Source organism: Bos grunniens, chromosome 28 (assembly GCF_055505025.1).
Source record: "Bos grunniens cultivar Pamir isolate PY7600 chromosome 28, Bosgru_T2T1.0, whole genome shotgun sequence".
NCBI classification, from domain to species: domain Eukaryota; kingdom Metazoa; phylum Chordata; class Mammalia; order Artiodactyla; family Bovidae; genus Bos; species Bos grunniens.
Window position 1 is genome coordinate 2,986,212 of NC_141192.1, and position 24,404 is coordinate 3,010,615.

The 24,404-nt window shown below is 43.7% G+C and overlaps 1 protein-coding gene across 5 annotated transcripts in view; it reads right to left on the minus strand.

Annotated features, from left to right (window-relative positions):
- WDFY4 (WDFY family member 4) overlaps positions 1 to 24,404 on the minus strand; it is a 249,821-nt gene that overhangs the window by 77,144 nt on the left and 148,273 nt on the right. For all 5 annotated transcript variants that reach the window (XM_086381617.1, XM_086381616.1, XM_086381619.1 and 2 more), the window contains 4 exons: positions 16,905 to 16,982; positions 12,787 to 12,993; positions 11,347 to 11,398; positions 8,200 to 8,363 (listed from right to left, as the gene is read on the minus strand). In XM_086381617.1, coding sequence (XP_086237743.1) covers positions 8,200 to 8,363; positions 11,347 to 11,398; positions 12,787 to 12,993; positions 16,905 to 16,982 — 501 coding nt within the window. The remainder of the gene's footprint in view (positions 1 to 8,199; positions 8,364 to 11,346; positions 11,399 to 12,786; positions 12,994 to 16,904; positions 16,983 to 24,404) is intronic.

The following is a 24,404-nucleotide window of genomic DNA, read 5'->3' on the forward strand; positions in this document are numbered from 1 at the left end:
GTGTTTTACCATTACAAGTGATGCTGCAGTGACAGTCCTTGTGCATAGGTCACTTTGAACACATATGTAAATCTGTAGTAAATCTTCTAAATTCCTAGAAGTAGAACTGTAGGTCAAGGATGTGGGCATTTTCTATTCCGATCTAGTGCCAGATTGCCCTCCCGCAAGGCGACGCTAATTCACACTCGCACCAGCGCTGGTGGAGGGTGTTTATGCTTCCTAGGCCAAGCTGTTGAAGCTTCTTCTCTTACACCTTTGTACGGAGGAGACCTCATCCTCAAGTTCACATGGTCGGATGTGGGGCCCGAGTACACAGGCCTGTGTACCTCCCTGGCCTCTCCTGTCCCTGTGACGCCCCACCCTTGGCCAGACTCTGGGGTGCCAACAGCAGAGGCTGCAGCATGTTCTCATGATCTCCAGGTGTTTTCCTTTGGGGGAGAATTAAGTGATAACCAGAATAAACCAAACCACAAGAAGAATGTCTGGTGAGAGCTGGGTCAATAGCTTAAAAATGGATTGGGCTAGAAAAGAGTAACATTCTAAAAACTGGAAAATGAGCCCAAGTGAACTATTCCCTGCTCTTCCATTTAAATTAGCCCTAAGAGGGCTCTATCACCAAGTTCACTCGTGATGAAGAAATCCCTCCTGCCACGATTCTATCAATCACTTTAAAAAGAGTGGAACTTCAGCTCCATAAGTAGAACATGTTTAAGATCAGTTAAGTGACGTATTTTCACTCCTAATGGGTGGATAAGTAAGCACACAGCCACGCCTGGCCCTGGGATGATAAGGAACAGGTTGTCTGGAAGTCCGAAACCGCCAGAGTTAAAGTTAGAGGGGCAACAGTGTTCTGGGACATCCTGTGGAAGCCCATGCCTGCACACTCTCCTAGAAGCGGGCCTCAGTCTGATGTCTGCCAAAGGGGAAGTTCAGCTGGAGGCTCTCTCAAGATTTCTTCCAGCACTATTAGTCTGCGACTTAGCGCAACGCCTTAACTTCCCAGGTAGAAAATGTAAGCTTCAGCACTAGCACGTGAGGTGTCCAGGAACAGAGCTAACGTGCACATTCTCTCATTGTTGCTGCTGTTAGTCCTCAGTCCTGTCTGACTCTGTGAGACCCCATGGTCTGCAGCCTATCAGGCCCCTCCATCCTGGGATTTTCCAGGCAAGAGTACTGGAGTGGGGTGCCATTGCCTTCTCCGAGGGCAGCTCTGTATATTGTAAAACCCAGAGCCATGAATCTCAGCATTTATTTGAAAAGCTTAGGTAGGAGAGTCACCTGGGCAGCTTGTTAAAGTTCATATTCCCAGGTTACATCCCAGTTGTTCTGAGGTACAGAGGTACAAAGTGGACCCTGGAATCTGCATTTGAATAGGCAGGCCAGCTGATTCTGATGCAGATGGCCTGAAGACCAGGTCAGAAACTGAGCTGGGGACACCAGCCAGGCTACGAAAGCTGAGGTCCTGTCTTATGCAAACCTATGGCTGCCACTCACTTATTTGCTCATACTTTCATTTAATAGAGATGTATTAGATGTTTTAGCCTGTGCCCCCACGCAAACACAAGGGGACATAAAGCACATTTTTGTGGTGCTTGTGGCTTGACAGGAAAGAGAGGAGACTATCAACTGTCCTCCAAGAGCATGATGTTGGAGGGAAGCACACATACCTTGGGGGCACAGAGGAGAGCACCTGGCCCAGACAGAGCCCAGAGAGGGAGTGGAGGGGACATCAGAGCAGTGAGTCTCGAGGTGGGGACCCCAAGGCTGTGTTATGAGTTAAGAAGATTAAAAACAGAGGAGAAAATTTCCAAGGCACAAAGTCTTGAGACAGTGGGGCATGTTTAGAGAACGTAAACAATTCTGTATAATTAGATTAAAAGGCAGGTGCGTGTGCATGCACACTTGCACACTTGTGTAAGGGTGAGAGAAGCAAGTCCAGGGAAGCACAGGGCCACTCAGAAGGGCACGGAGTATGCCAAAGAGAGTCTCAGAAGGCTTTCGGTAGGGACCACACGTGTAGCTCTGCATTCTAGGAAGTCCGTCACGGTGACTTACCTGGGGGGAAGATTCTACGTGAGAAGTTTAACACACTTCTTCACTTTCTACAGATGACTTCAGCTAAAAATACCTATGAAGAGCTTGATGCTGCTCTCTGCTGTTCAGCACAAAAAGATCTCCCTTTAAGCTGATTTCATTTCTAACAAAGTCATACTAATATTTTACATTGAGTAAAAAATGTAAATGAAAAAAATGAATGCTTAGTTTTTCATGTAATTAATTAGTTAATTACATATAATTACATGGATTAAATAATTAATTCATGTAATTAATTAATTTTCATGAAATTAATTAATTTCATGTAATTTTCAAGCAACAGTAAAAAAACTCCCATAGGAGTTCCGACTCTGGACTGGGTCTGGAAGCACATTTTTTAAGTGGAGACACTTTAGCAAGCAGCTCTGTGGAGGAGGTGCAAGGGACGCAGCAGCTGACACAAGCCCACGGTTAACATGCATTAAATAAACCACTCCTCGTGTCAAATGGAGCTGTTTGCAGAGAAGTGTGTTTGTGGTTCTGGGAATCATTAATCAATGGCACAAAATTGGCAGAGAATAATTACTGTCCCAGGTATCGCTGGAGGCGATCGGAGCGCCAGTGTTCTCACACAGAAATGAATTAAGCTGCTGCCATTCTGAGCTCCGGTCTGCTGGCTTCCCCCAGAGGCCTCTGTAGGGACAAGCCATCCAGAAGTGTGTGAGGAGACGTGCCCTGCAGTCCCCTGGGCTGGGTCTTGCAAAGGCCCTAAAAGCAAGTGCTTCTGAGATGGCAGGGGAGAAGGGGCAGGACTTTCCGAGAGGCTACCTGCCCACTTTCTGTGATGGCCACTGAAGGCAGATGCTCTGGTTCTTCTGAGTGTGGGCGCACACCTGCCACATACACCCTGCGTGGGTGTGCTTTCACTTAGAAAACACACGAGACCTACAAGGTCTTATGGAGACATCTGAATTAGGAGAATTCTCAACAATGCTGACATTATCTCAACAATGCTGAATTAGAATTACAGTACTTGACACAAAATGTCTCAACACAAGCAGAAAATATTAGTCTGAGGAAATGCAGAAAATAACCATCTATACACACACACACACACACACACACACCCTTGCTGTGGGCACAGTTTCCTGTATCTTTGCTTGAACACTTTCATGGCAAAGTGTGTGTGTGTGTGCGTGCTCAGTCTTGTCCAACTCTTTGCCACCCCATGGGTGTAGCCTACCAGGCTCCTCTGTCCATGGCATTTTCCAGGCAAGAATACTGAAGTGGGTTGCCATTTCCTTCTCCAGGGGTCTTCCCAACACAGAGATCAAAGCGGCATCTCTTGAATCTCCTGCATTGGCAGGCAGATTCTTTACCATTTGCACCACGGTTCTAAAGTCAGTGCAACAATTCTCCCTTCCTCGACTGGGCAAGTGCTGAGCTGGGACAGATTGAGAGAATCCAGGTCTGAGTGGATAGATCTCTTTCCTGCTGAGATGATGAAGGATGGAACAGAGGGTCAGAGTGGAACCTGTGAGAAACCTGACCTGCTGGAAGGAGGCCTGTGTGGGGCTCCACATTGTCCATAGAGGAGCCCTTCTTTGTTTGCACTGACAGGCCCTTCCCCACTTCCTCAAGGTCATTGCTTGGTGTTCAGAGTTCACACCCCACTTCCCCCTTTTTCTTGGACTGAAAGAACAAATCCTAAGATAGTACTAAAGGAAGAGCCCCAGTCACAGTAATAATAGCAGGTATAAGCCCCCAAGAGCTCCTTATACCTGGCAGAGTCTAGCGTGAGGACATGCAATATAAGCGGTGGAGGTGGAGCTGGGGCCAGACTAGAACCCCTGCCCACTCCGCCTCCAGAAGCTTGTCCCCATGGGGCCCGCGCCTGTCTCCTAGAGCTTCTCCAGGGACCGGCTCTATCTGGTGGTTTGGTCCACTGACCCTGCAGGAATTCAGCTGAATCAGAAAACAGTCTCTTCCACAACTAACCATAAAGCCAGAGGCAGTGAGCACAACCCAACAAAATGGATCAAAACAACTTGTGCAAAGAACAAATGTCTTGATAATGTTCAGAGCCATCTTGCTTGCAGCTGCTCAGAACTTCACGCTCCTTTGGCCCCCACACCCTGGGTGGCCCCTTTCCGCGGACAAAGGGACGCCCAGCACTGCGTGGAGACAGGACAGTTCCTGCCTCAGCCCCTGTCAGGCTTCACAAGCTCCTGTCTGTGCAGCCTGGAATCACGAGCCACGTGAAGCATTCTGACAGCTTCCTGCTGTGTGACACAGAGACCCAGAAACACTGAAGTTTAAGTACAGGCAGGGGAGGAGAGGAGAACAGAATCTTGCTAGTCCTGGCCTGCCTCTCAGAGGCTGGGAAAGTTAGCCATCTGGGGGCTTCAGGCTCTGGCTCCCCCAACAAGACCCTGGAATGAAGTGCTGCAGCATGAGACAATTAGCAAAAATGCTGAAGGCAAGTACCCGCTGCACAGGCCAGGCTGGTATCAGCACCGACTGTGACTATGAACTTCAGACCTTTCCCTCAGCCCAGCCCAGGCAGGGCTGCAGATACATGGCCAGTCTTGGCAAGCGCCTGGGAGTCACGCAGTCTGCAGAAGCTCTTCTTGGAAGGTAGGAACATGGATTAGGTGAGATGTGGACCCTCAGTGGTACCAAATGTGGCAGGCAGTGTTTGAGAACAAAGATGTCCCCCAAGAGCCTCGTCCCTGGTTATCCCATCAAACACTAACCCACGTGCTACTGGAAGGGCTGGAAATGATTCCTCATTTCAGATGAAATTAAGATTGCAAATCAGTAGGCCTTAAAACATTGCGATTACCCTGGATTACCTGATAGGTCCAATTCCCATGAGACCTTAGCAGCTGAAGAGGAAGGTGGAGGAGCTGGTGGGAGAGAATCAATGGAGGAGGGAGGCAGAGGGGAGGCAAAGGAGAGGGAAGATGAGGCAGAAGAGGGTTGGAGAGGTGTGCAGGGTGAGAAGGCCTCTGCAGCTGCTTTGAAGATGTAGGAAGGGGACCACAAGGCAAGGATGTGGGCAACCTCCAGCAGCTCAGAATAACCCCTGGCTAACAGCCAGCAAGGAACAGTGACCTCAGTCCTACAGAATCGTAGAAGTGGATTCTGCCAAGACCTGAACGAGCTCGGAAATGCATTCATTCTCAGAGTCTCTAGAGAGACCCACAGCCCTGCCAACACTTCAGTTTCACCCCAGGTGTGACTCTTCGGCAGAAAACCAGCTGAGCTATGTTGTGCTCCGAGTTTTGAGATAATAAATGTGTGTTGTTTTAAGTCACCAAGTTTTGGTAATTTGTTATGGCAGCAATAGAAAATTAATATACCAAATGAAGACAAAGTATTGCCAATGCTCTCTTCTTATCAACACAATATAAAGAATTACATGTCAATATGGAGACAATATATAATTCCCTACTTCCTTACCTTATCAGAGAAGTGGGGAGGGAGGGCTAGGGCTCAATAATGTGTGCAATATGCATCCTTCATATCAAGATTTCTCACCTTGGCACTATGGGCATTTGGGGCTGAATAATTAATCTCTTCTCTCCTGAGCACTGGAGGATGTGAAGCAGCATCCTTGGCCTCTGCCCACTAGAGGCCAGTAGCGACCCTTCCCCACCAAGTCGTGACAACCACAAGTGTCTCCTGATGTTGGCAATGGCCCCTGGGAGCTTCCCCACCAAGTCATGACAACCACATGTGTCTCCTGACATTGGCAATGGCCCCTGGGAGTAAGGCTGCCCCATGCTGAGAATCACTGCTTCACAAGATCCTTTAAGAGCATAAAGCAAAGAAAGGTTTTTAAAGTGAGAAAGCACTGATCTCCTAGCTGTTTTCAATTGACTAGGCAGTTGTTAAACATCCATTTACCTATATGAACATATTAACAGATGATGTGTTCAAACTGTTATCAGCTGTTAGCACTCAGCAGCTGGATATTATGAATATGTACACACACATAAACATATATATGTTATATATATATATGTTTTAATATCCATTTTTTAAACTTAACACAGTAGACTAACACTATGTGCATAGCCAAAATGAAAGGAATGTAAATATAATAAATCTTTGGGGTTTCCCAGGTGGCATTAGTGGTAAAGAATCCATCTACCAGTGCAGGAGACATAAGAAATGTGGGTTTGATCCCTGGGTCAGGGAGATCCCCTGCAGAAGGGCGTGGCCACCCACTCTAGTACTCTTGCTTGGGTAATTCCATGGACAGAGGAGCCTGGTGGGCTACAGTCCATGGGTCACAAAGAGTCAGATGCAACTGAAGCAACTTAGCACACACACACTCATAGTAAATCTTTTTCATCAGTGTTTACTCACTGGCATGCCCCTAGTTGGGCACCTCAGGGAGAAATGGGGGTCACTCCATTAATGAGCATCAGTACAGTGAGAGACAGAGAGACAGGTGGAGTGGTGAAGGTTAGCCTGTATGCCAGGGGCGAAGGTAGGAGGAGATGTAGTGGGCAGGGGACACAGGGAATGAAGGAGACAGCTCTCTAGGTCTCTGACTGGGGACTGGTCAAGATGGGCTTCGGCGAGTCAGCTGCCAGGAGTCTAGCACGCAGAACCCTGCAGGTAGATGAACCAGCATGAGCAGACGCATGGTGGCCAGATATGATGGGGGCTTGCAAATGTGCTCTCTGGCTGAAAGCTGCGGGTTAAGCACTTATGAGGACCTTGTTCTTCCAGGACTGTGTTGACTGAACTGTTACCCAGATCTGAAAGCAACTAAGCGATGTGTAGAAGCACTGCAGTCATCCCTTTGGCCAATGCGCTTCAAGCCAGCCCTTTTACCTAACACCTGGAAGGAGCAAATCCCAATCTGACACCCTCCAGGAGTCTCTACCAGGAAGCTGCCCCTGGAAAGGACAGGCTGCGATTTCTGCTCCTTGCTGAAACCCATCACAGACTCTCTGAGCTTGTCACCTGTGCCTGGAAATCCAGGCTGCTTACTCAGTGGCCCGTAGGTCTGCTCTGCTCTTCTCTACCCTGTGGCCAGGCTCGGCCTCAGCTCTCATGCATTCACCTCTGTGTAGACCCTGCATGACTTTCTGGCCCTGCCCTGCCCACTCCTCTGCTTTGCTGGGGCCTCTTCTTCACGTACGTGCATAGTAACCCAGACAGAAGTGTTGATAGATGAGAAAGCCTTTGAAAAGGGAAGAGAACTGGTCTTTAATGAGCCACCTCACGTGAGCTGGGCTCTGCACTAGTCACTTGGCTTCTGTTATTCCATTTAAGCCTTATGAGCACTTTGTGAAACGGTTGCTATGGCTGCGATATTAAAGATGAGAGTAACTGAGGCTCGTGAAGATGAAGTAACCGGCCATTTATGTAGTATGTGGCCATGTTGGGATTTCAGTTCAGTTCTGTGCTACTTTGGGACATGCGCTTCATCTTCCATACTTACTTAGATTTGTGTAAGAGAGCCCACCTCTGTGCCTGTACTTCAGGGAGTCCCCCTAGCCCTCCTCCAGGCATACCCAGAGGTCACGCACACCAAGAGCCTGGGATCCCACAGCCCAGCTCCAGGCGTTCCCAACCACAGGTTTCCCTGCCAAGCGCGCAGCCTGCCTCCTGGCTGTGCATGCTATGCACAGGCCCACCGTTCCGGGGCTCACGGTGCCGTGAGTGTGCTTCCTCTAGGCTTGAGTGCTGGCGAGGGGAGCTGATTTCAGGGTGAGGAGCATGGGGACAGCTGGGGCGAATGGGTCAGTGTCCAAGCACATCCACCAAGGCCCCTCAGGAAGGTGTGGGATCAACCCTCGGGGTGGCAGGCTGTGAGCAGGGGACCAAGATGCTGAAGCACAAGAAGGTCAAGAATTCTAAGCTGAAATTGGCCCCCCAGGTTATTGTAAAGGTCAATGTAGGACATTAGAACAAATTTCATTTAACAGATTAGCACTGTGATTTACATCTAAACATTTTGATGCAAGATTATGGGCATTCCCACACTTGCTCTGGGCCCACAAATTTAGGAGTATGCTGGGATTTTTTTGCTCCTTCTCTTTTTTATGGTGAATAGAGATATCACCTCCCATGGGAATGCAAAAAGTTGAGTTCTCTCATGTCTGATAATCTTTAAAGAGTAATCATGACGGGTTGTGTTACCTTTTCATGATCAAGAAGCTCTTGTAAGATGACTTGTCTTTCCTGACATAGCTCTAAGAAATCTTCGGAGTGCAGGCTTTCGTGCAAGGCAGGGAAGAAGGTCAGCTGGGTGCAGCCCGCCACCTCGTCTGCCTCGCTCTCGCCTTCCTTCAGTGTCAGCTCGTCTGCAACAGCAGGAAGGGGACATGTGGTTTGCGCATGGGCCACCCTGCATCATGAGGGAAGGTGCAGCCCAGGCCCGAGGCCCTGGGAGGAGCTGCAAAGTCTCAGAGCAGCCATGAGTGGTGTGGACCCCAGGGTGTCCCTCGATGTTTCTGAAAGTGGACATGCCCCTCTGACCTCACTGTGAGGTGATCATGCCTGCAGGTTGATTTACTCCAGAAAGTGTATCTAAGCCCGGTTGCTCTCGGGTCTCCAGTGACCATAGGGCGACATCTCAAAATTCACCTTCATTAATCAGTAAAGCAATTCCCTAGAGGGTCACCAGAATTTGCTTTTTCTCAACTTCACTTTGTTACTCTTTTTAAAAAGTGATCTTTTCCCTCCTAATTATGGAAACTATCTTCTTATTGTAAAAGAAAAAAAACTTGGAACACTCATGAAATTGGGAGAAATACAAAAACTGTGAAAAATAAAACAAATATTGCCCATGAACCCAGAAAGAGTGCAAATAACAATAGCTTCCATTTAGTGAGCACTTTGTGCCGGATCCTTGAATGACAGTTTCCCTCTACTCCTATCTAGGCTGTAGATTCCATTCCATCCTCACTTGACAAATGAAGATACTGACAGAGGCTAATTATTTGAGTCAAGGTCATACGGCTACTAACATCTGAGGCAGGATCTGAGCCGAGTCCCTCGCTAGAGTCCCTTTCATCTCCGGGCTCTTTGCCTTCACTGGCCGTACTTGGGTGTACTTCTATATCGTTTCTGTACACATATGTGTATGTGCAGAAAAACACGTGTGTTCATGCTCAGTTGCATCTGTCTCTTTGCAATCCCATGGAGTGTAGCCCGCCAGGCTCCTTTGTCAATGGGATTTTTCAGGCAAGAATACTGAAGTCGGTTGCTATTTCCTCCTCCAGGGTATCTTCCTGACCCAGGGATCAAGCCCATGTCTCATGCATTTCCTCATTGGCAGGCTGATTCTTTACCACCAAGTCACCTGGAAAGCCCCATGTATATGTACGCACACACGTAATTTTTGACATGATGAGAATTATATTGAATTTATAGCTTTTCTTTTCTAAATTTTTGCTCAGAAAAAGTTATGCCATGAATACTTTCCTATTCCATTAAAAGGTCTTAGAAAGCAACTTAAGTGGCTGTGTAATAATCTATTGTGTGACTTCCATAAACACTCAACCTGTTTCCTATTTTTTAGAGATACAACTATTATCTATTTCTGTACCAAAATCTACTGTGTTGCAATCAGTGTGTGTACATACAGACTTATTTCCTGAGGATGCACTCCTGGACACGTGCATTTGGGTACCAGCTAAGCATAGACCTACGTATATCCCTAGATGTTCTTCCTCTACCCTGTCCTGGGTGTCCACCTGCCTTGAGCAGCACATTGCACATGGCAGCCAGGTCAAGGGGGCTTCTGGTCATTTTCTTTGTGCCAGGATGTTCATCTCTTTGAACTCCTCCCCGCCTGGGTGTCTCACATCTGGCTGAGTGAAAGCGCCTGCCGCTCACAGCGACAGTCATGACAGGCTTTCCCCAGGCAAGGAGAAGGCTGTGCAGGCACGGGCACCCCGCAGGCATGGCGGAGAGTACACCCCCTTTCTTTACCCTTCCTAAGCTCCCTACTGGGAACTGGGCGTCCATGCTGGAAACACAGAGAAGACCTGGGGTCCTAGGCAACCAGGGGGGCCCTATGTATGGTGAACGAGGGGACTGAGCAGCCCATGGCCCTGGTTTTTTGTCCTCATAAAACCAGCCCCTGCTTTCTGCCACTGCATCCTCTGCAGCTACCCATTTTGAGAAGGAGAGCAGGCAGACTGTCCTTCTAACCTTAGGGTTATGGCGCTTGGGCTGAAAAGAAGAGAAACCAAAAAATGGGTGTTACAATGTCATCCCAAGCCCTGCGCTACAGTGGGACCCCCAAATCAACACAGGGTCAGGGTTCAAGATCCTTATTTCTGGGCTTTGTTACTGCAGACTGGCAAGATAGCAAGCTCCACACAAACTCCGGTGCTAGGGCACTGAACGAGACAAGTTTAATCAGCTCTAGGAAGTTGTCACTTGGTTAAAGAGATAACATTAACTGCAGCCTAAGGTACAGTGAAACTTACAGACAGGGAGTGTTTGAAACAAAAGGCACATCTTTGGCAGAAACACAAAAACTGAAGTATAGTGCATGTGTCTGAGTGTGTATTTGGTATGCATTTGGGTGTGTTCAGGCCTTCCCTGGTGGCTCAGCTGGTAAAGAATCTGTCTGCAATGCAGGAGACATGGGTTCGATCGCTGGGTTGGGAAGATCCCCTGGAGAAAGGAAGGCTACCCACTCCAGTATTCTGGCCTAGAGAATTCCATGGACTGTATAGTCCATGGGGTTGCAAAGAGTTGGACATGACTGAGCAACTTTCACTTTCACTTGGAAGTGTACAGGGCAAAATGATCTCTGAAAATAAACTAGATTATCAACATATCAATTCAACCAAGTTCTTCCATGAGTATTACATAAAAAATAAATATAAGGAATTCAAAGTACATTTTAAAACTGGAGAAATAATAATGACCACTATATCTGTCATCTTTATAATCAGAAAATTCAGTGTAAGTATTAAATATCTCTTCCATCCACTTTTGCTCTAAAACATTTTCCCATTTTCCTCCGAGGTGTTTTAGGTCACATATTGAACATGTATTTGTATTGGGCAGGGCACTTAAGATTTCCCTCACAGAGCAAATTGACAAGATAATTTTCCTGAAAAAAGTTCTTATTGTTGCAACATAAACCCCAAGTCCTTCCCTTAATAGAGTACTCATGTCTGCAAGAACATGGTGATGAAAGGGTTTGCACTCTCTACTCTAGACTTGCAGTCCCTACAGTATATTAACTTGATACCTTTAAGAAGATGTTAAATAAAGCAAAAAATTGGTTTAACTATTAAATTAAAAAATAGATAAGTTGAATACCTTGGTGTTCAGTGTTTATTTGAGAAACATTGCCATTTCTGTCTTGGCTTTCCTAAAATAAAACCAGAGAAACAGAAATTAAATGTGGATACCTATGTGCCCCCGCCCCCATTCCAAAGATTTGCACAAACACACATACACATGCACACACATATTTGACCCCTTTGAATCACTCATACACTCAAGACTCAGCTGCAAGGGGAGCAAAATGCCAAATCCTAAAGGACCACGATGAAATGCAAATATTAATGTTCCTGAGTCAAAGGGGAAAAAACCCACAATTTTCCATTAAGTCAGATTTACAGTAATTACCAAAGATATGCCAAATGGGAGTAAAGAGCATCCTGGCTGTCTGTGGTATGGGCCACCCTGGAGGGGGGACCAGAGACAGGGTCTGGGGCAGCCCAAGAGACCAGAGGCCAGGTTCCACAGCCAGCCTTTAGCCTTGCCATCAGCACCATGGGTAGGCCTATTTTTCCTGCCTCCATCTCCTAAGGAATGTATTTGAGGGAAAAATACTATATACCACCAGATGTTTATTGATAATACATTGAAACTTAAAATGTCTACTGAATAAATTAAATATAATTTTTCATTAGGTTTTACAAAGGATTTAAGATGGGTAAAAGATTCTGAGGTGATGGACTAGAGAATAAACCCAACATTGTAACTTCAGGTGAATGCAGAAGAAAACATCTTGAGTTCCAGGGTTTGGAAAGACAGCTTTTTAGAATCTCTTAAACTAGGATCATTCAGTGAGAACTTGAAATGCTGTTAACAGGTTCTTCCTATATTCACTACCAATCCAAGGATGATTCTTCATCATTTAAAAGGCTTTTGATAGAGAGTCCAAGCTTCGTTACAGCCAAGTCCCAGGGACTGTCCAGATTTTCTTGCCTGGGAACCTAATCCAGTTTCAGTGTCATTTGGACTAAATGGGTCACTGGCTCGAGCTTGCAGAAATAGCTGAGTTCCAACTATTTCCACTGCAAGGCTTGATACGGGATTTGCCTGCGCAGTAATGCCCGTATGAGGGCTGGTTATGACTGCTCCAGACACATAACTTGGGCATGTAGACTATGTCCATCACATTGCTCTTTCCAAAAGCTGGCATCCAGATCATTCTAATGGGCTTTTCTGGATGTCAGCATGGTATTAGGTTGGTGGGGTTGGTGCTGTAGATATGAACCACTCATATCTACATTCATTCAGACTGTAGTTAGAGCATCCCTTCTATGTACTCGGGGAATCAGTGATTCTTCTGTCAAACAGCATCAAGAATACATCACAGCACTGCTGCAGTTAACTGTGGACATTCTCTTTCCTACCTGTTCATGCCAAAGTACTCCTAATGGAAACATCAGATGGAAAAGCTAGGGAGACATCTCCCTACACACTTCCTGTCTGGAAGCATCCTGTCTTGTTGCATCTAATTCTTACCTTGAGCCTTTCTTGATTCGGGGCCTCCAGTGGAGATAAGCGTCTGATGCGTTTCCGCATACGAGCCGGTCCTTCTCTCCAATCCAGTTCCCACTGGGAGCAGGGTGTGGCTTCTGCCATCTGATGCCACAAGCCCAGCTCCCCAAAAAGCTGCTCCTGGATTCTGGTCCACGCACTGGCCGCCTTGATGTTGCCACATCTCCGTCTCTGGGAAGCAAAAATATAGCATCACCCCTGGATACAGCTCTTATTCGGCCTGGCCCCAAACCTCCTGGGATGAGCAGACCAAGCCCCTCGTAACTGCCTGAATAAAATAACCTCAAAAGGCAGCCCCAAGCACATGCAGGGTGTGTAGTGAAATCTCTGGAGCCAGGACCAGGTCAGGAGAAGAAATCAGTTTGTCCAGCTTTGAGACCATTTAACTCAGGTTCAAGGAGGAGAAAAATCCTCTGCCCTTTGGCCCATAGAGCTTCATGACTGCTGTGTGCTGTGCTGTCCCAAAGGCCCCCATGCTACTCATCAGGGGACTGGGGAGCTATTTGATAGAACAGACACAGCAGCCCACCATAGCCCCTGCCCTTCAGAGTAGACAGGGAATTTTACCATGGTCCCTACCCACTCCTACTGAAAGCACTCCTAGTGTCTGGACTGAAGGTGTGATGAGACCGTTCACAGAAGCCCAAACCTTTGATAATAGTGAAAATAACCCCACCTAATGTCTATGAAACCTTCACAGTTGGCATATGTAGCACTTGACTGTTGTACTTTCTGCTGGTGGTCCGCTGTGCTCAGTCACCCTGTCGTGTCTGACTCTGCAACACTATGGACTGTAGCCTGCCAGACTTCTCTGTCCATGGGATTTTCCTGGCAAGAATACTGGAGTGGGTTGCCATTTCCTCCTCCAGGGGATCTTCCTGACCCGGGGATCCAACCCACAGCTCTTATGTCTCCTGCATTGCAGGCAGATTCCTTACCACTGAGCCACTGGGGAAGCCCAGCATCTTCTGCTAGAGTATAACTCAAACCTTTAACAAAATACATCAACACCCAAACCGCTTTTGTATGCCACACTGAAGTCCCCTACATCATCTTTCAAGAAGACATTTCAGTTCAGTTTGGACAGCAGAATCACCTTTGTCTGCAGGGCGAACTTTTGCAACTATTCACATATTTGATGGTATGCACCCTACATTTTAATTTTTCAGAAAGGTGAAAGTGTTCATGACAAGAAGCACAGACCTTATAAATGTGACATAGAGAAGACACTCATTGTCATATATTAAGCTGAGCCCCTTACCTGCTCTATTTCATCTCCTCCACACAATGACACTGAAAGTGAATGTGGGAACTTGTAAGTAATTTCTATTATCCTCATGAAGGAACGAAGTCTACAAGAGGAGAAGTGATTTCCCTAAGGTGACCAACAGCTGGCCAAGCTAGGATCGAAACCCAGTCTGTCTGATTCCACAGCCTTTAGCTTCAGCCTGCATGCCTGAATCCTTTCCTAGGGCCCTGGTATCATTTTATTAAATCCTGCTTTCTGCCCGTATTAATTCAAAGACTGGCAGACTTCGAGGTAGGCCCTGAAAATCTGGACCATTTTAAACGGGAAAATCATTCTCAGAGCTTGCAAACTGCCTCAAAAACAAGACAGATGTTATAGTTCTAAGCACATGGTCTTTGGTGTCAGATGAACCTGGGTTGTCACAATATTTCTGCTTTTCACTAGCCAGTTAATCTGAAGGAAACACAGAATCTTCATCAGTCAAATGTGGTTAGTAATATTACCGCAATAATAAAACCATGGGATTATATAAGGATCAAATGAGACAATATTTTCAAGAGTTTAATATGGTGCCTCACAAACTTAAGCAGTTAGTATTATTATTGTGAATAAAGCAAATCTTATTTCAGAACAAGATTACTTTGTTTCTCCACAGTTCTTAAATTCATACCCAAAATGATCATAGCATTTTACAAGTACTCCAACTTTTTAATAAAAGACTCCAGGAAAATAATGACTATCCAAAGTCTTTTATATGGATTTAGTTATATGAAATGAACACTCGTTTGGGGAAAATATTTCAGCTCCTTGGAGACTATTGTTGCATCTGTAGTTCCATATCGAGCTTCATAGAGGATGAACGACCCCAAGCTACTGGGTTGTCCATCTGGAGTTGCCAATCCGTCTTTTAGGATCATCCCTCCCACCTTAAGGCTCCATTTGTGCGACCTGGAGGTTCATGTCTGCCTGAGCCTTCATCGCAGGGCAAATGTGTTTTCTTGAATATCTGCAGTCAGACATACGAGTGTCGGTGATAGGATCCCTCATTCATCCCTCAGAGATGAACAGTTGTTTAATCCATAATAGAAGGCTATATGTGGTCCCAGGACTGAGCACATGACGGGACTAAATAAGCAAAAGTCCTGAGTTTCTGCACCTGCAAGGTGTTCGGAATGCCCATGTTTGGGCACAGGGTGAAGTCTTTCGGTTCAAACCTCGATGGGCCAAATGCCACATCAGACCCAGAGGCAGGGATGCTGGTGACTTAGAGGCAGCTATGATCCTTGGCTAAATAGAAACTCCTGGGTAGCCTCCTTGAGGCTTTCCTCTTGGCAACCAGCCCTTGTCTACTTCCAGTCCCAGTGCTGGAGTATGGCTGACCTGACTTTGGTCGGTGATGAATGGTTACAGGATGGGCTGTGAGCATCATTTATTGGGATTGGAACTGTTAGGGTCTTGAGAGCCCACACAGAGCAGACTGCAAAGAGGTGGATGTGTCCATACTCAAGGCCACACCCCTGCTCTCGGCAACCTTATGTCCAGCAGGAGAAAGTGCGGGATGGATTGGCACCTGCGGTAGACACAGCCTACCGGCAGGTCTCTCTCATCACGGAGTGAGCGCCTGCATCTCCAGCGACCTCTTGGGTGCAGGTAAAATGCCCAAGTGGAGAAGGTTTATGTAGCCTGTTACTAGAGCCGAGTGGGTGAGGGCCTGAATCTCATTATCTCCACCCTCTTGGGAGGACCTCACAGAGTGTACTTAGGAGAAGCTGTCCTTGAAGAACACAGCATATTTCACGGGCCTGATTTCTTTTCAGACCTTGGACTTGACTTCTCAGGAAGTGGAGCGAGGCTACATTGGGAAAGTGTGCTGTTGCTTAAAAGAAAGCAGGGTAAGCGCTCCAGACCTCATCATATCCATCAGACAGCGATAACATCTGCATCCTTTAAAACATCAAAACAATCTGTCTTAAATATTTAAACACTTGGAAAGTGTCCTTATGGATTAGCCTCAAAATGCTGATTTTCTCAAAAATACCTCAATCAACAGTAAAGCTCTACACAACTTTCTCAAGCGCTCTCTGAGCCCCAGACAGGCCCCATGCTGAAAATGAGCCGGGTCCAGGAGGTTGGACCCTTGCCTTCTGGGCTCAGAGCCTCTGCTGAGGTTCCATCCTTTCCCATGAACTTTCCATCTTTCACATTTCAGCAGAAATCCACCAAGTACCACAGTGCACAACTCTCCTAGCCATGAACAAATCTTCCAAGCATTTCCAACCACAGGAAGAGAAATGGTTGCTGGTCTTGACTAGATGCTGATTTGAAAGTTTAGATAAACAATGTTGTCTGTCTTGAAATGGAACAAGTGTGATGAGGGATATTCCTAAATAAAGGATGCAATCCTAAATGATTCATCTTATTTTTCCCCCAATGCCAACCGGATTTATTAATTGTATTGCTAGTTCTGAATGAAGTTGGTGAACTCAAATAGTGAGACATTGACATGCAAGGGCCTGTCCCAGGGGCATAGATAACAGAGTCATGCCCCTAGTGCCCAGCACAAGGTCTGAAGGCACCCTGGGCTCTCGATGCCTGTTTACTAGTAGATGAATGGGTAGATAAGTGAGTGGACACACTGCCTATCTCTTCAGCTGCTGTCACTGTGGATCCAAATTCCATGGCGTAGGTCTTGCAGGTGGAACTGACTCACTGATGATCAACTGTTGTCTGAGCCAATTTAGAGTTTAAGCCAAAGGCTCTCGTGAATCTTTATTTCACGTTCCAGGTGGATTCCAGTCTACTGTACAGAGAAAGACACTGTCTTGCTTCTCACCTGTACGTGATCTTTGTATAGAGACGCATATAGTTCTTGTCCTCTTCGTCTGTAGTTCTCAATACACGACACAAAGTCCTGGAGAACAGAGAAGACAAGTCACAGCTAGTAACAATTGTGATTTTAGATAAGAACTTCCTGCTCTGGCCAAGTGCCAGAGGAAGTAGCCGTCACAGGACCTGTTGGTCAAATCATTCACAGCCTCATGAATACAGGATACACGTTCAGATTCACATACATGTTTAAGGGTTACTTTTACTTCTAACTACATTGAACCAGGTATAGCAGATAAATCTTCCTCCCAAGAATAACTAGAAAAGTAGAGCATAATACTTCAATCAAAAGGAAATTAAACCATTTGGCGCCAAGACTATCCCAAAATGCATCTTATGGGTGAGGGGCCTGGTGCCATTCTGAATTTTAAGACATTCCTTTCTTTCATTAACAGACTGCTAGTGACTATATAACATCCAGCTGAAGACTAGCAGGCGGGTACTCTTTCTGCCCCCTTCTGATGCCTATGTCAGAAGCTTTCTCTATCTCCTTTATACTTCAATAAAACTTTATTACACACACACACACAAAAAAAAGGAAATTCTAAAAAACGTTCAAGTAACATATTTACGGAACAGGGCACCCAACAGTAGTAGAATACACAAGCCCCCACAAAACATATCCTGAGACAAACCACATGCCAGACCATAACACAAACTCCAACAACTGTATAAAAGGTGAAATATGCAAACTGTATTTTCTGATCATAACAGAGTCAATCTGAAGTCAGTAACAGGAGATCTCCAAACACTTGGAAACTAAACAGTATACTTCGAAATAATCCATGGATCAGAAAGTAAGTCTCAAGGGAAATTTTACAAAATATATTGCATTAAATAAAACTGAAAGTAGAACATATCAAAATGTGTATTGCATAGCTAAAACAATGCTGAGAGGGAACTATATGTCACCAAATGCATACATTAGAAAAGAGTTAAGTTTTAGAAAATCTGAACAGATCAATAACAAATAGGGAGACTAAACAGTAGTCAAATATTTCCCCTCCACACACCAAAATGCCAAGGACTAGATGGCTTCACCAGAGATTTCTATCAAACATTCAAAGAAGAATTAATACCAAACCTTCTTATATTTCAAAAAAAAAAAAATAGAAGAAGGAATACTTTTCAACTCATCATAAGAGGCCAGCATCCCTCATACCAAAGCCAGGCAAAAATACCACAAAAAAAGAACACTAAAGACCAATATCCATGATAAACAGAGATACAAAAGTCTTCTATAAAATACTGGCAAACAATTCAACAGCACATTACAAGAACTGGATGCCATGATGAAATGGAATGTATCCTTGGGATGCAAGGATGGTTCAATGTATGCAAATTGATTAAAAAGATAGCAAGAGAATATTACACACATCTAGATACACATAAATGTGACAACTGAGATTAAATGGACAAATTCTTTACAAAAGCACAAGCTACCAAATCTCAACCAATATAAAATAGATCCTTGAAATAGCATATAACAGTTAAGGAAATTGAATTCATAATTTAAATACTCTCCCCAAGTAAATTTCCAGGTCCAGATGACTTCACTTGAGGATTTTACAAAATATTTAAGCAATAATTAACATACAGTTTACAAAATGTCTTCCAGAAAATAGAAAAGATGGGTACATTTCCCAATCTGTTTTATGAAGCTAGCAGTACTCTTATAACTTTATGTCACAACCAGACAAAAATACTACAGGAATAAACCTAACTTTCACAAATAGAGATGCAAAAATTTTAAACAAAATATTAGCAAATAGAACTTAACAATACATAAAAATAATCACATACAATGAAAGAATGGAGTTTATTTCAGGAATGCACAGCTGGTACATACCCAAAAAGCAATCATTGTAATCTACCATATTGGTAGGTTAAAATAGAAAATGACATGATCATATCTGCTGCTGCTGCTGCTAACTCACTTAAGTCGTGTCTGACTCTGTGCGACCCCATAGATGGAAGCCCACCAGGCTCCCCTGTCCATGGGATTCTCCAGGCAAGAACACTGGAGTGAGTTGCCATTTCCTTCTCCAATGCATGAAAGTGAAAAGTGAAAGAGAAGTCGCTCAGTAGTGTCCGACTCTTAGCAACTCCAAGGACTGCAGCCCACCAGGGTCCTCCGTCCATGGGATTTTCCAGGCAAGAGTACTGGAGTGGGGTGCCATTGCCTTCTCCATGATCATATCAATTGATGTTAATAGTACTTGAAAAAATTCAACACTCATTCACTATAAAACTCTCAGAAAGCTAGGAATAGAGGAGAACCTGATAAAAATCATCTATAAAAACTCACAACTAACATTAGATTTAACGCAAAACAATAAATCCTTTCTAAGACTGAAAACAAAGATGAATGCTTTTATTGTTCTCATTCTACAGATTGCTAAAGTGTTCAGATTTTATACCAGAAACACAATTCAGAAAAGGAAAAATTAATGAATTTGATCTCATCAACATTAAAACTTTTGCTCCACAAAACTCATATAAAAACGATGTAATAATTAGCTACAATCTAGAAGAAAATATTTGCAAGTCACATATCCATCAAAGGACTAATATCTGGAATATATGAAGAAATTTAAAGCTTAAGCGCAAAAAAAGTCCACTAGAATAATTGCAAAAGATATGAATAGACATAAAGAAGATATGAACACGGCAATGAAGCACATGAGGGCTGTGTTCTACATCAATATCCATTAAGAAAATGAAAATAAAAGCCACAATGAGATACCACTACACTTCTATCCAATGGTTAAATTTAAAAGATGACAACAACGAATGCTGGTGAGGATACAGAGAAACTTTATCACTCATGCATTGCTGGTGGGAATGTGTGGAAAACAAGTCAGTAGATTTTTTAAAAAGTCCAGTCAACCACCATAGGATCCAGAAGCTGTAACCTCTGGGGATTTATCCCACGAAAGAAAAGCTTATACTCACACAACAATCTGTACATGAATGTTTATAGCAGCTTTATTCATAACAGACAAAAACTGGAAACAACCCAGATGACCTTAAATAGGTGAATAATTAAAGAAATTGTGAAACATCTATAATGTGGAACACTGCTCAACAATAAAAAAGAATGAACTGTTGATACATACAACGACCTGGATGAATCCGAAAACAACCCCAAAGGGCAACAAGGGGCTTCTTGTAGTGGTGGAGATATTCCTTGCTGCGTTTTGCAAGATGACACCACTGGGGGAAACTGGGTAAAAGTTATTTGAGATCTCTCTGTATCATTTCTTACAATTGCATGTGAATCTACAATTCTTAAAATAGAAAGTTAAATTTTTTTAAAAAGTCATTGAGGGCTCTATCTTCACCATTTGAAAAAAAAAATTAACTCAGAGAACACATATAATTATTTTAAATCAATAAGATAAAAAAAGAGACATTCAATGGAAAATTTTTGAAAAGAAAAAATTGAACAGGCATTTCATTAAAAAAGATGTCAATGACCAATACAAATATAACAAAGAGGTCAATTTCATTTGTCATCTGGAGGATATAAATTAAACCACAATAAGAATATCTAAATTCAAATAGCTAATAATGTTGTTTCGATTATCACATGGAGCCACTGGAACTCCCTTACACTGCTGAATTGGTACCATTTTGGAGCATGGTTTGGCAGTGTCTTAAAAGATGAGTATATACATACCCAGTGAACCAACAATTTCATTTCTAGGTATATACTCAACAGAAATTCATGCCTGTGTATTCCAGAAGACATGTGAGAGTGTTCATAGCAGCAGTGTTTGAAGTAGTCCCCAAGTGGGAAAAATGCAAACTTCCATCAGGAATAGTCTAGACAGATAAATTATGATATAGTCATATATTATATCCTCTATGGTAATGGTTCTTAAAATGTGGTCCATGAATCCCTAGTGGCTCTTTAATACCCTTTCAGGGGATCTGTGAAGTCAAAACTATTTTCAAAATACTAAACACCTTTGCCTTTTTTCACTGTGCTGATATGTGCATTGATGATCCAAAAGCCACGATGAGTAAAACAATTTCCATAGTCCAAACCAAGACATTGGCACCAACTGTACAGTAATCGTTGTACATAGTCCTCATCAGTAGGAACTCATAGGAAAAAAAATCTTCACTTAAGAATGTCATTGATGAAAAAGTGCAGGATTAATTTTATGAAATCTCAGTCTTTGAATACACTTTTAATAGTCTATGTGATAAAATGGGAAATCTACATAAAACACTTCTGAATACCAAAGACCATAGTGGTCATTTCAAGGGAAAGCATCTGTATAATTGTTAGAGCTGTGAGCTGAACTAGCTACTTTTGCAATAGGACATCATTTTTATTTGAAAGAATGTTGTTGTTGTTGTTGTTTAGCTGCTAAGTCAAGTCCAGCTCCTTTGCAACTCCAAGGACTGTAGCCCACCAATCTCCTCTGTCCACGGGATTTCCCAGGCAAGAGTACTGAAGTGGGTTGCCATTTCCTTCTCCATGGGATCTTCCCAACCCAGGGATCAAACCCATGTCTCCTGAATTGGCAGGTGGATTCTTTACTGCTGAGCCACCTGGGAAGCCCTTGAAAGAATGACTGGCAGACAAAACTAAAGTTATGAAGACCTGGGCGTTTGGCAGATATTTTCTTGAAAATGAACAAAATGAACCTGTCGTATAAAATTAAACCACTGACAGGATTCGTGGCCCCTAATAAATTCTGGGCTTTCAAATCTCAAATGTTAGAGTGTCGGAAAACTTGTAACTGCCTTTGTGAGCGTGACAGTTTCTCAGTAGATAAATATTTTTCTGATTGGTGGTGTATGAATATGATTTTTCCACATTACACAATGAAACATATCAACATTTGGGAGATCTCTCGACTCAGGGAACCAATATTTTCACTGTTTGTTACACGCATGTTCCAAATCATGTATGGGTTAAAATATCCATTCAAACTGCAAGATAACAAATGCATTTACTGTAACAGAGTACAAAAATCTCACTGATAAAAGTTTCAAATAACTTCCAAGAAACTACTACTTGTTGAATTTTGGTGTAGTATCAAAGAATAATATCTATAATTTTCTGAAAGGTTTATTAAAACACTCCTTTCTTGGGACTTCCCTGCTGGTTCAGTGTTATGACTCTGCACTTTCAATTCAGGGGGTGTGGGTTGAAACCCTGGTTAGGGAACTAAGATCCCACAAAGCCACACAGCATGGCCCCCCAAAAAATACTCCTTTATTTTCTAACTTCATATCTGTGAAAGATCAGATTTTCTTCGTTTATTTCATCCAAAAAAAGAAAAAAAGAATTACAACTAATTGAATAAAAGGCAGATATGAAAATCCATCTGCCTTATACTAAGCCAGATAGATATTAAAGAATCTGCAAAAATATAAGACAAAACTACGCTTTTCACAATTTTCAAAAAATATATAATTTTTAAAAAATGTTATTTATGCTTACATATAAATTATATAGATTTATTACTGCTATTTTTAAATGAATTAATAAGTGTCATTTAAAAATTGTTTTCATTTCTTACACACTAAATATCAATAGATGCAATCTATATGATACAACAGTTCTTTGAAATCTCAATAATTTTTAGGAGGGTAAACAGATCTTGAGACCAAAAAGTTTGAGAACAGTATGAAAATGTTGTTTGGTCACTATAAAACGAACTACTGCTTCATGAAATGACATGGATCAATCACATAGTTTGGAGTGAAAAAAAAAAAAAACAGAAAGAAGCGTGTACACGTTATTTCATATACATAAAAGTACAATGTAGAAAGCCGATGTATGTCAGCTGCCAGGAAATTGTCTACTGTGAGGGTAGAAGGTGCTAGAGACTAGAATGGGGCCTGAAGCTGGGGGTGCTTCTGGAGAGCCATTAATGTTGTATTCTTTAAGCTGGGCAGTGGTCACAAGTTCAGTCCATGAAAATGCTTAAATCTGTATATTTGTGACTTGAACACTTTTTTCTATGTGTCTCATAGTTCAATAAAATAGAAAAGTGTTTATCAACAAAGACTCAAAACTATGAAAACAATATAATTTTAAAACCCCAGTTAATGTTTTGGAGTAGTGGGAATAGGGTGATTTCTTTCTTTCTCTCTTTTTTTTTTACAAAATTTTCCTTAATATTGCTGTTACATGTTTATGCACATTTATAAGTAACAATCATTATGAGCACTGCAAATGACATAAAATGCTGACAAATTTGACTAATTTTACATTTAAGGCAAAAGCCCAGTCTTTTTCCTAATATGATACTTTGAAGATGTGCAGCAGGAGAACAGAACTCTTGGGGGAACTTGGACGCAGAGCAGCTTTTGTCAAACAGGAATGTGCTATCTCACTGAAGAAGTAGAGGAAAAGCTGGCTCTGCTTCCCTTGAGCAGTGAGCAGGTGAAGGCTTGGAATAGTGGATTAGGAGGATGGGAGAGGGACCTGACCAAGGGCACCTGAATGGTGTATATAGGAGTGTCGGTAGCCCAGATATTTGTTATCCTTTGGTCTGCTCTCTCAGCATTCCATCCAATAACTAATGTGCCCATAGCACTTGACAAAGGAGTTTCCATATGCATTACCACATTTAATATTTAGCCACCTGACAAATCTATATGATGATGATTCCCATTCTACAGAAGAGGAAGCTGAGGACAGGGGACCCCAACAATGCAGGAGCTGGCAGCACCAGAAGATGACTTAGGCGACCACAAGACTTCCTCCCGCACGGCTTCCACCTTGCATGTCACCACAGCACTAAACAAATTATTGCTTTGCTAGTGATTTCTAAGAACCTTCATGCCCTGGAAAGTTGTCACGCTCAGGATGTGGAGACAGGAGGAGGACGATCTGGGTTGGTTCAAGGGCAGAAGCTCATCTGCCTGGGCAGCAGTGAATATGACACATCGATGGGGGACATATTTAGAGCAGAGCTCTGCATTGCTTATTGGAGCAAAATAGCCTTTGCTTAGCAACTGCCTGTGTATTAAAGAGTTTGAGAACCTTTGAAGTAGAACCAAGGGCCTCAGAGGGCTGTTTGGAGATTTGAAAGGCAAAGCAGGTCTGGTTTAAAGAGCCTGTGCCTTGCTGTCCCAGTGCCTCCTTAGGGCAGGGTTTGGCTACAGGATACAGATCAGACCTTGGAACGGAAACCAAGGCACAGCCTATCTGGAAGGTCACCTGTAAGTGAGCCGACCTCAGCTTGGTGGTACCCACCTTTGCCAGGAGCACCCCTGGGGCTGGCCAGCTGCTGGTGACCCTCCTGTTCAAGCTCTCCCATAGGAAATTCCTGCTGTCACTGATGACAGTCATTATATTGTTTGTTTAAAGCATCATTAGCCCTGTAATCACAGCTGTATAGCCTAGCCAGAAAAGAGAAAAGCCAGTATCTAAAGGCAACCCCTCAGATCCTGCTCGGAAACTTAGTACCACAAT